This window comes from Dermacentor variabilis, chromosome 10 (assembly GCF_050947875.1).
Source record: "Dermacentor variabilis isolate Ectoservices chromosome 10, ASM5094787v1, whole genome shotgun sequence".
Taxonomy (NCBI): Eukaryota; Metazoa; Arthropoda; class Arachnida; order Ixodida; family Ixodidae; genus Dermacentor; species Dermacentor variabilis.
Genome location: NC_134577.1, coordinates 3944850 through 3960969, shown reverse-complemented (window position 1 = coordinate 3960969; position 16120 = coordinate 3944850). Strand labels below are relative to the sequence as shown.

The window sequence follows — 16120 nt, the reverse complement described above, 5'->3', positions numbered from 1 at the left end:
CTCTATGGGCAGCACAGTGCATAGGTTTAATATGCGTAGAGTGGTGTGTATTCCGTGGCCACGCGAATGCGTGTGGCGGTGGTGACGTGACGGCGGCGCGGGTGGTTTCCGTTCATGAGCGCGCGTCGGCACGGAGGCGCGGGCGGCTTTCAAAGGTCGGTATGCATTCGTCCCCGTCGTGGTCGCCGTTGATTGCGGATTTATGTGCGCGCAGACGGACTCGAAGCGCGATGCTCCTGCGTGACGATGCGTGTTGGACATCGGCGGCCTCGCCGTGTTTTGCACTGCGACCCCGCCGTAGGGATTTGCGCCTGCTTCTTTCAGCCGATTGTCACCGCGCCACGAGCAATCGAGGACGCCTACAGTGTGTGCCATTTGCGCTGCTGCTAGTGTTGTGCAGCCTTCAGCCTGCCCGTGCTGCCTCCGAACTCAAGGATATTGCAAAACTTGCCGAGCTCGCCTTACGGCGGTACGAACCGTCATTTAAGCTCACTGGAAATGTTAGCGAGACGCTGGTGTCGTTGCTGAGCAGTCTGCGATCGTCGAGACTGTCGCACCGCTTGGAAGCGGTAAACTGCTCGCCTCCTTTCAACGGTAGTGCTCTTTGCAAAGAGGGTGCCGAGGTGAGTTTGTCTGATGACCCGCGGCGGGTCTTGCCGCTCGCATGAGTGTACCCTTCAATCGCTGATGTGCCTATAGGTGTCGGGCTGACTGCCTACAATAAGTGTGCTCTGTGGGTGTGCGCGCTATGATGCCGTGAATGCTTTGTGTCACAGTGTTCGTTGTTTGCAAAGTGGAATACCAGTACGTGACAGAAGCTTGACTTCCTTTTGCTTGAGCAACATAACTGCGACCTGTTTCGGTTCCCGTCGCTAGCGCAGCAAGCTGCCTGAATGCAAGCCAATGCACTGAATGAACATTGACGTGTAGCTTGCTCCCGTGACAAAGGAAATGGTTTCGTGCTGCCTCATGTTGCGTTGTTTGTTTCTCGTTTCTGAGCCGCGGCGACGAGAGCGCGCAGGCTCGGCTTTCTCTGGGGGCCTATTTTTAGAGCTGGCTTTACTGAGCGATGTTGCTTTCATGTTCCTCATGAATATCGCACTTGTTCGGCGTGTGCTAGCAAGTAGTGATGGTTGACCAGTAATAATCCTGGAATGTCCCTGGAATTTTACTGGTAAAGGACGTACATTTTTGAAAAAGAAGCAGAACGTGTAAGACATGTAAATGAAACATTTTTTTGGTTATGCCTTTGGTGTAAAATTGCACATCGTGTATTACGTACTTGTGCAGCCTGCATTTTGTAAATTTAAGTCACTAAAAAAAAAGCAATTTTGTATCTTTGAGTAAACTTAATTTATGCTAGCTGGCACCTCTCGTTTTGCAAAATATTATTTCAATGCAAAAGTGTAATACATTGGCATATTATGCACTTTATAACTGAGTATTGCTGATAATTGATTCCGGAATCCTCAATATGTAGGGACCGTGAAATGTCATTATTAGCTTTTAGTTTGTCTGCCCCTTTGTAGGCATCTGCACCAGTGTTTCCACATTGATTATGGCTGGCTAAGTGGTTTCCTAATCTCCATTCTGTTTGCAAAATCACGAGGCCCTTATCTTTGTTTTCAGGTGGCACCAGCATAGATGATGTGCATAGAGACGCTGCTATCAGCTATGGGCAGGGAAAACACACCCCTGTGTCCATGGCTCCTGATAAGTGACATTGTGCCAGCGACACAGTTCTTGACTTTTGTACTTGTAGCAGAGAGCTTGTCCCATAGTGGACTCGAATTATGCTCTGTAATTTCTGTCAACAATTATCCAGTCATATCTATTTCTTCAACTAGTACCCCTGTAAAATCCATGGGCACATCATTTATACTGAATGTTGCATTTCTAGAAACTAAGCCATTCTTCTCATAGCAGCATTTTGTAAATATTTCTAAAGTACCTCTTTTTTTCTTTCATGCACAACCCTGTCTCAGCATCATATGACCAAATCTTCATCGTCTGCAGTACAGATGCTTCTGCTAGCTATCTCCAATTACCCATATATAAGTCAGTGCATTCCATCTTACTGTGTATGCCTGCAGATTTCCTAATCTCAATGCTAATCCACTGTTGTCTCTGTGTTTCCCTTCACTAAGCTCTCAGTTTGATAGGCCACTTGTTTTACATGATTTGCCCAACTCCATTTCTTTCTCTTAGATTTGAGCTAGACTATCCCATGTTTGCTCACTAAGCCGTACTGCTGTCTTTCTTCCTCATAATGTTAAAGCTACCATTTTTCATTCCATCGCTCGTTGTGTGGCCTTGCATTTGCGTAAACTGAAAATTTTTATTTATAATAGAACTTGCCAGCTTTTATATCTTGTGTGCCATAAGTCCAGGCACCATTGCTGCTGCGATGGTAGTTGACAGCTCGAAACAGAGTCTGCTTGTTTGTGTCCTTTCTGTTACACTGTCATCATAGCGTCATCAGTCCCTTATCTTCAGGCTTCCCCCCGACTGTGCGACAAAGAAAACAAAGCTTTGCCAGCCACTGCCACTGGAGATCAAACTCCTGCCCAGGTGGCAATATGCAGTGGTGAGCTGGATCTGCTCATCACTGGGCTATCGTGCATCACTTGCACGTGCTAATTTGTGTGGTGCTTTGTGTACCACGCAGACTTCGAGGGTGGTAGCGTCTGTGCATGTGTTTTGGACACTACAGCAGGTAGTACTGTAGCAGACGAAGACATGGCCATTGCAAAAAAGTGAGGGGGTTAGAATAGTGATATTTATTAATTGAATACAAATATTTTAGAAATACGATCTTCTAACATTGAATAGAGCATTGCATATTCTTGAATTTTTATACAAGGTGAGGTATTAAGCTTGCATGGAGCCCATTTAGTAAAAGAAGGCTAGCCTAAATTATTTGATATATGCGTACAGTGCTGTTTACTACTGGACATCCGGTCCCTTTGTGTAGTTTGCAAAAAAAGAAGCGATCACTTTCAGTTACCTATGCACCGTGACAATGACAGTAATGGAACAAGGGGGCATGGCTGCTATTTTGTAGCGATGCCTTTTTGTGTACCTGAGTTCCCACATTCAACGCCAAGCATCGCTCTGACCACTCATGAACGCAAAAAGTGCAAAAGCCTTAGGCATAAGCATAGAAAAAGGCATCGCTGCAAACTAGCAGCCCTGTTCATTGCCAGGTGAACATAGTTTGGTGTGCTCATTTTAGGAGATAAGCGGTGCTACAGAGCTGTACATTGTTTCAATGAAATACAAGCATGGTCACGCTGCTCAGCTAATAAATTGAATTGCTTAAATGGTGACAAATTTGTAGGCTTCATAAGAGTAAAGCAATCGTATTCAGTGGTTTTTTTTTTTTTTTACAGGAAAGGAAGGAGCAGCCAATAGAAGCTACTAGATTCAATAATTACTCGCCTACGTGCTGTCTCGTGTCCCCCTTCGTGTGTTGTTTTATTCGGCGCCGTCTTTGTAATCATGCTTAACCAACTAGCCCACGAACACATGCTCAATTAGATTCAATAGCTTGACAGGCGTACATTGAAGATATTGGTCATTGTGTGTCCCATTTGAACATACGTGAGAAGTTATGGTGCTCAGTTTGTTATTGAGTGGTTTCTAGCACTACATGGTGAGCCAGAATTTGTTGGTATACATTAATAGTGATATAGTATGTACACCTTTGCAATTTTTTAGTAATATTGCGAGTGTTGACTGCACACTGTGTCAGCGGCCTTGTAGCAGCAAGAAGCACTCCTGAAGTGAACAGCGCTGCAAAATTCTGTCGTGAACTGGAAATTACCTTGCGCACATGCTCATACTGTTACCGATCCCTCCGTCCCTAGCCACTACAAGACCGTTGATACGCTGGGTTGTCGACGATCAGTGCAGCCTGAATGAGCAGCTCGTGCGTGGGCACGCATGCAGCTGTTTGAAATATTGCCTACGTCATCTGCATGCCAAATGAAACCTGCCCCGACTCAGTTTTGATCTTTTGTGCTTATCTGTGTGTGTCCAAACTTGGGGAATAGTTCCTCCAGCTTGGAGGTAGGGCCCACGTATTTCTTTGACTACACATGTTTGAGGACACACTCTGGGCAGCTGTTTCTGCCATTTAGGTCATCACTGCAGTCTTGCTGGCAGCAAAGTCTTGAATACTACACGGGCAGACTCCGTCTCATCCAAGCTCAATATTTTCTCGCTGTTAACATAGCATCTTTGAGCAACCACTTTACATGGTGTCACATTTTGCAGTGTTCCGTGGAGGGATGTGGGGACAGATCAGCAGTAATGAACAAGAGTTTATAGGAAATACGAAAATAGTTAGCAAGAATGGCAAATAACAAGAACCATGAGTTTACAACTACACATGAAGGTCATACTAAACAAACAAGCCTAGCATGTCAAAGTAGAAAAAATCTGGCCATCACATGGTGTATTGCAGACAGGCAATGATAGTCAGTGTAACAAATAATGTCGCCGGCAGAGTATTTGTGGATTGTAGGCTTCCTGATAAACCTTGATAATGCATGACAGAGTTGGAGGTGTTGAGTTAGGTCATCGGCCTCTGCAGCTGCTGATGATCGTGGTGCGCCGCAACACCTGAACGGCAGGTTAGCGGGTGGAAGGCATACATCACAGTGCACATCCAGTAGAGCCTCACATTGGTGCCAGTCATCACGCCTTCTTGAAGATACCCTCAGTGATCATCCGAAAAAAAAGTCTTCACCCTTCCAAGGCAGCGTTAGCTCGCCCCCACCAGCTCGGCAATCTGTTCTTTTCCTTTTTTTTTACCTCTTTTCGTGTGCCATATATCATATTTTCTGGTGTATAAGTCAATCTTCTGAATTTTTTGTTGGTGCTTCTTATAGAATGGTGCGACTTATATACGTTTCTTTTCCCCCAAAAAACTGCTGTCAAAATCTGATTGGATGCTATGGCCACGCGAAGCGCATTGGGTTGACCTCTGGCAGTTGCTAACGGTTATGTGTGCACTATGGAGGTACTGGGTTCTTCTCGTGATCTAGTTGCCGAGCGCCGTGCGAGAAGGACAGAGCAGCAACACAAGCGGCAGCAGGCTGATCACGAATCGACCTACTCCGAAGTCATTGTGTCTGCAAATTGCTTTCAAGATACGACGATCCATTGTGCAAACTACGCAGTTACTACCAGAGTAGAAGTTTGATTGATAGTTTGATTGGAGAGGCATTGTAATAGTAAACTTTACCTCCCACCTTATTTTAAACCATCACTTTTATGCTAAAAAAGGGCTTAAGAAGGGAAGTTGGTTTTAAAGCATTCTTTAAAGCCTCCTTTAGCAAATTTAATAAAACTGCACTATATTGTTGGTTTTTTGGTGCTGATTACACACATATGCAATCATTTTTTATAATAGGCTAACTAGTTCTAAAGCTAATTCGAAGTAAATTATTATTGTTTCCAGGAGCAGTGTAGCGATGACTACACACTGAAATATTCCTATAGGCACACAGCTCGATACCAGGAAGCAAAAAAGTTCATAATGGTAGGACTACTTTTTTGGTGTAACAAAGCATTAACGCTTATACAGTATTTCAAAGCCTCGTGTTGAAAGTGTAGCTATGTCATTACTCATGTACAGCCAAGAAAAAAAAAAGGGAGAATCTGCCCCTACCCCTGTGTGCATTATGCGTTTAGCTATTGTGGGGTCTCTCACACCGTGCTCTTGGGACAAAGGAACGACAACACAGTAGGGCAAACAATCACAAGGGCATTTATTGCACCTTTCATAGATCAATGCCTGCTAGCCGAGTTGCTATCCACAAAACATGCCGATGGGCGCGCGACAAATCTAGAAGTTTGACTCACCGCGACCGGAAAACGAGCGAATATGTTCGCCCCATGCTGGATCCCAACGCCTGGTCGTTTGCGCATACTGTCACGCGAATGGTGGCGCATTCCAAGGCGGCCATGCGAGGCGGTCTCACAGAAGCATGGGTCGGCGGCGCGCGGGATGTCCACGCCGTTCGCCGACCCGCCGGGGAAGAAAGCCAGCCCGTCCTCCCCTGCGCCCCCAAGTAACCCTGTCGTGAGGCGGCGTTAGCAACGCAACACTCGCGCCATCTCGCACTGCGCCCCAACCACATCGACTGCCGCGGGCATCACGCAGGCCACGCGGCGAAGCCGGATTACAGGAGACGCGCCATGCGGGAAAAACATATCAGGGGACGCGCGAGAGTCGCGCATCCCCACACTATATGCTGTAAATATTTGATTATAGGTGTCCTGATTGCCATAACGTCACTTCTGAAAGATTGCACGAAGCCCAAAATTTGTATTTTGTGAAAATGCGAAAAAAGAAACAAAGCAAATTTGAATTGAATACTACAAGAAAAAATATTCAAATATAGGGTCCTGCATATTTTGCCTAACATGTTATAAAAATGATTTTGCTCTTAAATTTTGCAGAAAGATGGAATTTCGGAGTCTACATCGTTCAGTGCAGCAGTGGCCACAGTTAATTGCCTGGTTTTTAGGAAAAAGTGCAAATTTGCATATGGAGATTTGAGCTGCTGCCGCAGTGTTGCAAGCATAAACTTATGTCGTCTCCGCAGAAAGCAGCATTTTTGTGAGGGTTTGCCGCATGTTCCAGGAGCGGGCAACATATCATCAGTCAACATGTGAACAATTCAAAACTAGTCAAAATTTGTGAGTCCCCTGCTGAATATGACACATCATCATCATCATTTATTGTCCCTTAAGGACCCCTTTCAGGGTATTACATAAGGGGGGGGGGGCAAAAGCATCAGAAAACACTGTGGTCATTATTATGCAATGGTTAACTAATTTGTACAACGGTAAACAAAACTTAGTGTACATGCTAGTAGACGATGGGAAAGAAAAATAAAGAAAGAGTAAGATACGAACCGGCAGTAGAAATGGCAACGCAACAGGCAATATAACAGAAAAGTAAACTAAGAAAGTTAGACTTTAGAGTAACAGCATAGTAGTGGTAGGTTAAGGGTTTAAAAACATGACAATAGGTGTCTAATATCTGGATTACTTTCATTCACTATGCTGTTGGGTAGAGCGTTCCACAATTCAATAGCACTAGGTAAGAAAGAGTTGTTGAAGGCATTAGAGGAACCATGGAGACGTTGTAGACTCAGGTTGTTAAAGAGACGCTTAGAAAAGTGCTAGTAAAAGAGTGTTCCTGGAGATGGTGGGAAATTATAATATAGTTTGTGGAAAAGGGAAAGTTGTGAAATCTTCCTACGAAGTGTTAGGCTAGGAATGCTGAGGGATGATTTAATGCCGCTTATACTTGTATGCCAGTCATAGTTTGAAGCGATAAAACGAGCTTCGCGATTATGCATTGCTTCGAGCGAGTTAATAAGATAAGAGTGGTGAGGGTTCCAAATTGCTGAGGCATACTCAAGTTTAGTCCGAATGAATGTTTCATAGGCGAGCTTGCGTACGGGAACAGGAGACAGAAAAATTGATCGTTTGAGTAGGCCAAGTGATTTAGAACAGTCATTAATAAGTTGAGTTATGTGTGCAGACCACGTAAGCTGATTAGCGATAGTAACGCCTAGATAACAGTAAGAGTCAACTTTAGTCAGGGCTGTGGAATTAAGAAAGTACTGGTGGTTAATGATGTCCTGCTTGCGAGTTACACACATGTAGTTGCACTTAGAAACGTTGAGGGACATGAGCCAAGCAGAGCACCAATTTGCTATTTTGCTTAGGTCTTCCTGGAGTATTAGGGGGTCATTATGGGACGATATGCGCCGATACAAGACGCAGTCATCAGTGAATAACCGAATTGATGAAAGAATGCTATTAGGGAGGTCATTTATAAAAATTAGAAACAAAAGAGGTCCGAGCACAGAGCGCTGTGGTACACCCGACAAGACTGGACTACTTGACGACTTGAGGTTATCGATGACAGTGTGTTGTGAGACATTTGTGAGAAAACATTCAATCCAGGACAATACAAGTGGGTCGAGATTAAGACAAGCAAGTTTTGCGTTAAGACTTAGATGGGCGACACGATCAAGCGCCTTTGCAAAGTCGAGATAGATAACATCGGTTTGGAAACAGGAGTGAAGGTGGAGGTGAAGGTCTGTGGTGAATTCGAACAGCTGCGTTTCACATGAGTGGCCTCGTCTAAATCCATGTTGATCGGGAAAGAAAAAGAGTGCTTGTCTAAATGAGATGCAATGCTGAAGTACAATATATGCTCTAGTATTTTGCAAGGTATGCAAGTTAGGGTAATAAGGTGGTAATTACATGAACTGGAACGACTACCGGATTTTTGCACAGGTACAATACTGCTAATTTTCCAATCATTCGGAATAGTGGAAGAGGCAATAGATTGAGTGAAAATCAATTTCAAGAAGCGGCTAGATTGAGATTTGGTACCCTTTGGTGCCCAGACCATTTGGTCTGGGCCTGGCACACTGGAAAGTTTAAGGTTGTCGATTAAATTGGATATTCCTTGAGTATTTATAATAACAGCCGGCATTTCCGAAAAGTGAGTAGATGGCAACGTAGGAATATCAGTGGGAGGTTCATTAGTGAAAACCGTGCAAAAATAAGAGTTCATGACATCGGGACAAACAGGAGACCCATCCGAGTTGATTAATGCGATACTATGGCATGAAGTATGTTCAAGTGATAATGTGTGTGTGTGTGTGTGTGTGATAACGAGTTCCAGAATTTGCGAGGGTTGACACGCAGAATGCTCAGCAGGTCCTGGTGGAAATATTTGCGTTTAGATTGTCTCAGCAAATGTGTGTATTCCCGCAATACCGTAAAGTATTTTCCCCATTTTTGCGGATTGTTGCGTCGTTTGAGTTCGCAGAAAATGCACTTTTTTTCCTAGATAGTTTTTTAAGGTTGTTTGAATACCAGGGTTGGCTGGCATCCCTGCGAATTCGTACAAGAGGAACATGAGCATCAAGAAGAGACAAAAGTTTATGTTTATATAGTAACCCGTTTTGCTCAACTGTTCTGGAAGGGGCTGATTGATGGAAGTCTACAAAAAACGATTCTAGCTGATTGTCAATTTCTGAAAAGTTTGCTTTATTGTAATCTCGGATGTATTTAGTAGACAGCTGGCGGGTAGGAAGTTCTATAGCTATGTTAAAAAACAAAATGTTGTGATCGCTAACACCTCTAACATATTGTAATGAATTTATTAGTTCATTATTGGTAGTAAGTACTAAATCCAGAATGTTATTACTGTGAGTAGGTCTGGTAACTACTTGGCTAAGATTGTACATAAGAACTGCTTCTAGGAAACCTTTGGACGCGTGGGTTGAAGCGATGCAGTTTTCCCAGTCAATATCCGGAAGGTTGAAGTCGCCGCATGGCACGAGATTAGCACGAGGAAAACAGGAGATTAGATTGGATATGATGGAATTAAGTTCGTTTTTAAATGTAATGTCAGAATCAGGAGGATGGTAACAAGAAATCAGTATGGTCGTGCTTGTCGCCGGTGCTATTTTGAGACAAAGGGTCTCGTGGTGACTTTCAGTAGATAAGCGAGGAGAGACCAGCCATTGTTTGACAAATACCAAGACCCCACACCCCCAACGAGCGATCCTATCTTGCCTATAAATGGTATACGATGGGTTGTTCAGAAGTTCGTGGTCCTCGATATCAGAGTTTAGCCAAGACTCTGCGATAGCAACAATGTCAGTGTCATCATCCGTGATGATCGTTTCCAGCGTTTCTTTTTTCGGCATTAAGCTTCGAGCATTGGTTAACATAACTTTCATCGTATGAAACATTATGAAAACCATATGAAAAACGTATGAAAACCGATAAACAGGGTGCCAAAATTTTAATTCCTACACGGGTGGTCGTGGCCGAACGTGAGCAGACGATAGTCTGCTTCTTTTGGAAGCACATAATTATTATACTAATTCGGAAGCAAATATTTGCTTACTTCAGCCTGTTTATAAACTCTGTCAATAAATATGCACACTAACGGTAGGAAGAAGTGCACTGATCCAAACACCCTTCTTGATTGGTGTCTGCTATTGGCCAATACCAGCTGCATATTGGAATCTGCTATATTACGAAACAAAGCGTCTGGAAAAAAGTGAGGAGCCGGCTTCTATTGAAAAGAGAGTGTTTGAGAAAAAGGTTACTTTGCGCTTCACTTGCGAGATTTACACGCCACGCACAACTGCAAAATTTGGCTGTGATGTTCACAGCAGCGTGTGCTATCCGCAGACTGTTTTTTCACCATGCCCGACGGGTGGTCTGGGGCCCCTTTAAGTGATGCTTTGTGCTAGCCTGTCTTGGTGCAGTTATTTGACACTTGCTTTGTACTCCAAGTGTCAGTTCAGGTTTCCTGTTGGTTGAAAAGAGCTGAACTAACAATGCTAGAGTGAGCTTGCATGCAAAAGAAGAAAATGCCATTGCTGTGACATGTGTCAGAATAGGCATCCGCTCACGTCGAGCTTGTGTAGTGGAGGACAGCAGAATATTTCTTTTCTGCATGTCACCTCTGTGAAGTGCACAGTGAATTCTGGTATATGTTCCTACCATAGACTGTTCAGCAGCATATGAATGTGTATGTTTACTGTAGATAGACAATGACACATTCCTGAATGCTTTATTTGCTTCTGAAAAAAGCAAGCACTTCATGTTACTCAAGACAGTTGAGCATGTGTAATAGAGGGGACAGGTACATGTGAACAATTATTATTCTTACTTTTTATATTGCTTGACAGCTGTTAGCTTGTGGGGCCTTTCAGCGTGAGAGTCAATGCATGAATAGGACACAGAAAATTATAGAAAGGAATAGGGAAGAAAGGCCATCAGTGTAATATATGTTTTGCTGAATATACCATTGGCATTTGTTTTTTTCTGCACATTCGTCTGGTCGCTTTCTAGCACTATAGAGCGCTCTTATGGTGCATTCTTGCATTTGGCTGGTCAAAATTGAGTTGGAACAAATTCTCCTAGTCCATTCAGGGCACTGCACCCCATCCAGGTCAGGGCACTTGGAAGTGTTGTCACTTTCATCTTAGAAGTGCGTCCAAGACTTGACTGACTTCTGGTCACATAGCTGCTACAAGTTTCGTTGTTGGCATGGCATCTGGGACGGCCATGGTGGGAGCTCTGTGTGTGAGCGCTTTGTGTTTTTAGAGGCACGTCAGTGATATCGTGTATCGCACTATAACATACCTAACCAATTTTAAGGCTATTTCTTCTGCATCTCTTTTCTTTTGTACTTGTATTTCACTTGTACCCTCGCCTACTACAGCTCTGAATAGGGTGGCAGTATTTGGGGGGGGGGGGGGAAATATATATATATATATATATATATATATATATATATATATATATATATATATATATATATATATGTATATGTATATTTTTTCCGAATACTGCCACCCTATTCAGAGCTGTAGTAGGCGAGGGTACAAGTGAAATACAAGTACAAAAGAAAAGAGATGCAGAAGAAATAGCCTTAAAATTGGCTATATATATATATATATATATGCCACGTCTCTTCTATGTCAATGATAAAGACAGCGGTGGGAGCTTTAGTAGGCTTAATCTCGTCTGTCGGCCTAGTGGAGATTAGAAGACGAAGAAGTCGTCTCTACGCTTGACTACTAAAACAAGCTGTTTTGTTATATGTGTCCTTGTTTCCTGTCTTCGTTGCACCGTGACATTGGTGGAGGTGCGGGATATGACAACACAATGCTTCGGACCCCTCCTGGGAACTGTTCATCCAGCCAGGACACACTGTTGCCCATTGCAATGCTTCTGCATTGTTTCAGTCGTCGGTTGCAAGGCCTTGCTCTGGAGCTCATCCCCTGTAGGAACCTTCGTCCACACGCTGCCCATGGCCAATTCCAACCCGCCACGTGATCCTGAAAGCGTCCGTTCATCCAGCCCACCACAGGTAACCCTTCTTCAACCACGGATTCTGGATCGCTTTCACAGTGGTGCCTTTAAAGACGTCAAACACTGGCTTGACCAGTTTGAGTGCTTTGCCAAGATCCATGAGTGGAGTTCTAAACAAAAGCTCACCAATGTCTATTTTTCTCTTGACAGTAGCGCTCGTACGTGGTATGAAAACTGAGAAGGCAGCCTATAAACATGGAGTGACTTCTGCCAGCAGCTCCTTGACACTTTTGCGGGTGTCGACCGACGGGACCGTGCCCAGCAGCTAATTGAGTTGTGGGTTCAGAAACCTAACAAAACCATCGCAATTTTGGCCGATGACATGACCCATCTGTGTCGTAGAGCCGACCCAAACATGACAGATAAGAACTTATGCTACCTCATGCGTGGCATGAAAGAGCAGTTGTTTGCCAGACTGTTGTGCAATCCACCAAGTACTATGGCTGATTTTATAAAGGAAGCTACTGCTATTGAGCGAGCACTTTATCAACGGTACAGGCAGTACAATTGCTTGTCCAGCAGCAACGAGGTCAACGCTGTCACGATAACTGTTGACCCTCAGAGCTCTGTGCGATCTGATTAGGGAGATCGTTCACAAATAAATTCAGAAGCTTGCGAGTTGGACAACAGGAATAAGCAGTGGCATGTGTCGCCGAAGTTGTACGTAACGAAATCAGCCAAGTGTTCTTGTCTCCGAACCTTAGTCCTGAACCGCATCCCATGAACTATGACGCCGCTACCCGATGTCCACCACCTGCTCACCAACCGTCATGTCGATACTGCCGTACCACCAGCCGTCGACTGCTGCACCTTGGTCACCTCAGGAAGAGCCTCCGCAATGTCTGCAGTTTCGGAAAACAAACGTATGGTGCACTGCAGATCAGCACTCACTCTGTTTCAGCTACAGTGATGTCGGCCACATTTCTTGCCATTGCTGGCATCACGACGTACCATTTCGCCCTCTCCGCCCATAATTTGACGGTTGATGTGCCAGTGACGATTAGTCGCTACACCACCAAGCTCCTTTTCAAGGGGCCTCCAGCCACCCGCTGTCATTTTGATGATTGCCGAGCCAATGACAAGCAGTTGCTGCCGAATCACCAGGCCAGCATGGGCTACCGGTTGTGCTGTCCATCTCCTACACATTCACCTGCACCAATACTCGTTACTCTTACTGACCTCAGGGGCAGGAGGTCACGTTACCCATGCCGGGGAAACTAAAGGCAGCGACCTCCGAGGGCAAGGTTGTGAGCTGTCATGACGATGAAAAGCCCCCGTTGCTTCCACTTCAGGATGCTATGAAGCCAATGAGCCATAACAGTGACACATTTGTAAGCGCAAACCTTATTTATTTTTGTTGACGGGCAGCAAGTGACAGCTTTGGTCGACATTGGTGCTGACTTCTCCATAATAATTTGAGACCCCACAGTTCATCTCAAGAATGTAAAGACGCCGTGGACAGGGCCCCATATAACGACTGCAGTAGGCCAGTTACTGATGCCTGCCGGACGATGTACGGTGAGAGTCGGTGCATCTTTCATCACCACTTTCGTCATTCTCACCTCATGCTGTAAAGATTTATCAGAATGGACTGAGGGAGTATGGTGCGGTCATCAACATCCTTGACTGTTTGGTAACATTTTACCATAACCCTGAACCAGTTGAGTGCTTAGAACCACCAGGCAACTCATTACATTTTAGTGGTGATGACGATGTCATTCCACCTCGGTGATGCACCCTTGTTCCTGTGGCATGCGACTTGCCATTCGACGGGGAAGGAGTTGCAGACCAAATAACCCCACTGTTATTTACTCACAATACTTCGGTTGCATGAGTCTGTGTCATTAATGGGTAGAGGGATTTGTTCCTGACAAATTTTAGCATGGAGCATCGGCACCTTCCAAGGGGGCACAGCTTTGGCCTATTTCAACGGTGTTGCAGATGTTCAAGGCTGCTTTTCAATGCTAGAAGAACAGGATTGCTTTGTGTCGACATCAGGAGTCGGTCGTACGCCCTTAACCAAGCACCGAATAATCACTGAAGATATGGCCAGACCAATTAACCAGAACCCTTATAGTGCAGCTTTAAATGAATGTGAGGCGATACAGGACTAAGTAACTAGTATGCTCGAAGATTACATAACTCAACTGTCAAAGAGCCCCTGGGCATTGCCTGTAGTTTTAGTAAAGAAGAAGCATGGTAGCTTGCATTTTTGTGTCGGCTACCACAAGCTAAATCAGGTTACAAAGAAAGCTGTCTACCCACTCCCATGTATAGATGACACCCTTGACCGGCTTCAACACTCTCATTACTTCTCCTCAATAGACTTGAAAAGTCGTCTCATCATCACCACCACCATAACCACCACCACCACCACCATTATCAGCCCGTTTCATGTCCACCACAGGACGAAGGCCTCTACCTGCGATTTCCATTAACCCCTGGCCTGCGGCAACCGATTCCAACTAGCACCCGCGAATTTCCTAATTTCATCACCCCACCTAGTCTTCTACCGTCCTTAACTGGGCTTCCCTTCTCTTGGTACCCATTCGGTAACCCTAATGGTCGAACGGTTATCTAACCCTGTGCATTACATGACCTGCCCAGCTCCATTTCTTTCTCTTAATTAATGTCAATTAGAATATTGGATATACCCATTTGCTCTCTGATCCAAACCGCTCTCTTTCTGTCTCTTAATGTTATGCCTAGCATTCTTCATTCCATCGCTCTCTACGTGGTCCTTAACTTGTTCTCAAGCTTCTTTGTCAATCTCCAAGACTCTGCCCCATATGTCAGCACTGGTAAAATGCACTAATTGTACTAAATGCACTAATTTTAAATGATAATGGTAAGCTTCCAGTCAGGAGCTCACAATGTCTGCCGTATGAGCTCCAACCCATTTTCAGTGTTCTGTGAATTCCCTTTTCATGATCAGGGTTTCCTGTTATTAATTGACCTAGGTAAACATACTCCTTCACACACTCTAGAGGCTGACTTGCGATCCTGAACTCTTGTTCCCTTGCCCGGTTGTTCATCATTATCTTTGTTTTCTGCATATTAATCTTCAACCCCACTCTTGCACTCTCTCTGTTAAGGTCCTTCATAATTTGTTGACTCATCTCCAGTGTTTCTGAACAGAACAATGTCATCGGCAAACCGAAAGCTGCTCATATATTCGTGGTCGATCCTTACTCTTAAGCCTTCCCAGTTTAAGAGCTTGAATACTTCTTCCAAGCACGCAGTGGATAGCATTGGAGAGAGTGTGTCTCCTTGTCTGACCCCTTTCTTTATAGGTATCTTCCTACTTTTCTTGCATAGAATTAAGGTGGCTGTGGAATCTCTGTAGATATTTTCCAAGATATTTACGTAAGCGGCCGGTACTCCTTGTTTACGTAATGCCTCTATAACTGCTGGTATCTCTACTGAATCAAATGCCTTTTCGTAATCTATGAAAGCCCTATAGAGAGGCTGATTGTACTCTGCAGATTTCTCGATTACCTGCTTGATGACAAGAATATGATCCATTGTGGAGTATCCCTTCCTGAAACTTGCCTGTTCCCTTGGTTGACTAAATTCCAGTGTTGCCCTTATTATATTGAAGAAGCATCTTGAAAAGTGGATATTGGCAAATCGAGGTAGACCTGAGAGACCGTAAGAAAACTGCTTTTGTGACGCCAGGTGGACTGTGTGAATTTAAAGTTTTGCCTTTCGGTTCGTGCTCTGCGCCTGCAACTTTTCAAACACTCATGGGTACTGGACTATTGGGGCTGAAGTGGAAAGCCTGCTTGGTCTGTCTCGACAATGCCATTGTGTTTTCTGCAACATCTGACCAGCACTTGCAATGACTCAGAATGGTTCTGTAAGCCATCCAGTTGTCAGTTACTCTATTGTTCATCCTGATCATGAAAAAATTGCGCCATCACACAGTTCGCCATACCGTCTTATAAAAATGTGGTCAGGCGCTTTCTGGGCCTCTGTGCATAAAATTGTTGGTTTATCGCAGATTTTGCACGCATTGTGTCACCATTAACTCGCCTCACGAGAGATGACATGGCATTTGTGTAGGGTGAAGCACAGAAAACTGCATTTAATGGGCTGAGGCAGTGCCTACAAACCCTTCCCGTACTTGCCTACTCTGAAGAAGCAGCCCCTATGATGCTTTACACTAATGCCGGCAATG

At 44.5% G+C, this 16120-nt stretch overlaps 1 protein-coding gene across 1 annotated transcript in view; it reads left to right on the top strand.

Moving 5' to 3' along the window:
* The first annotated feature begins 3 nt into the window (after nt 1–3).
* Nucleotides 4–16120, top strand: part of LOC142559731 (metal cation symporter ZIP14-like) — a 154642-nt gene continuing 138525 nt past the window's right edge. The window contains exon 1 of the mRNA XM_075671319.1: nt 4–623. Coding sequence (XP_075527434.1) covers nt 162–623 — 462 coding nt within the window. The 5' untranslated portion in view covers nt 4–161. The remainder of the gene's footprint in view (nt 624–16120) is intronic.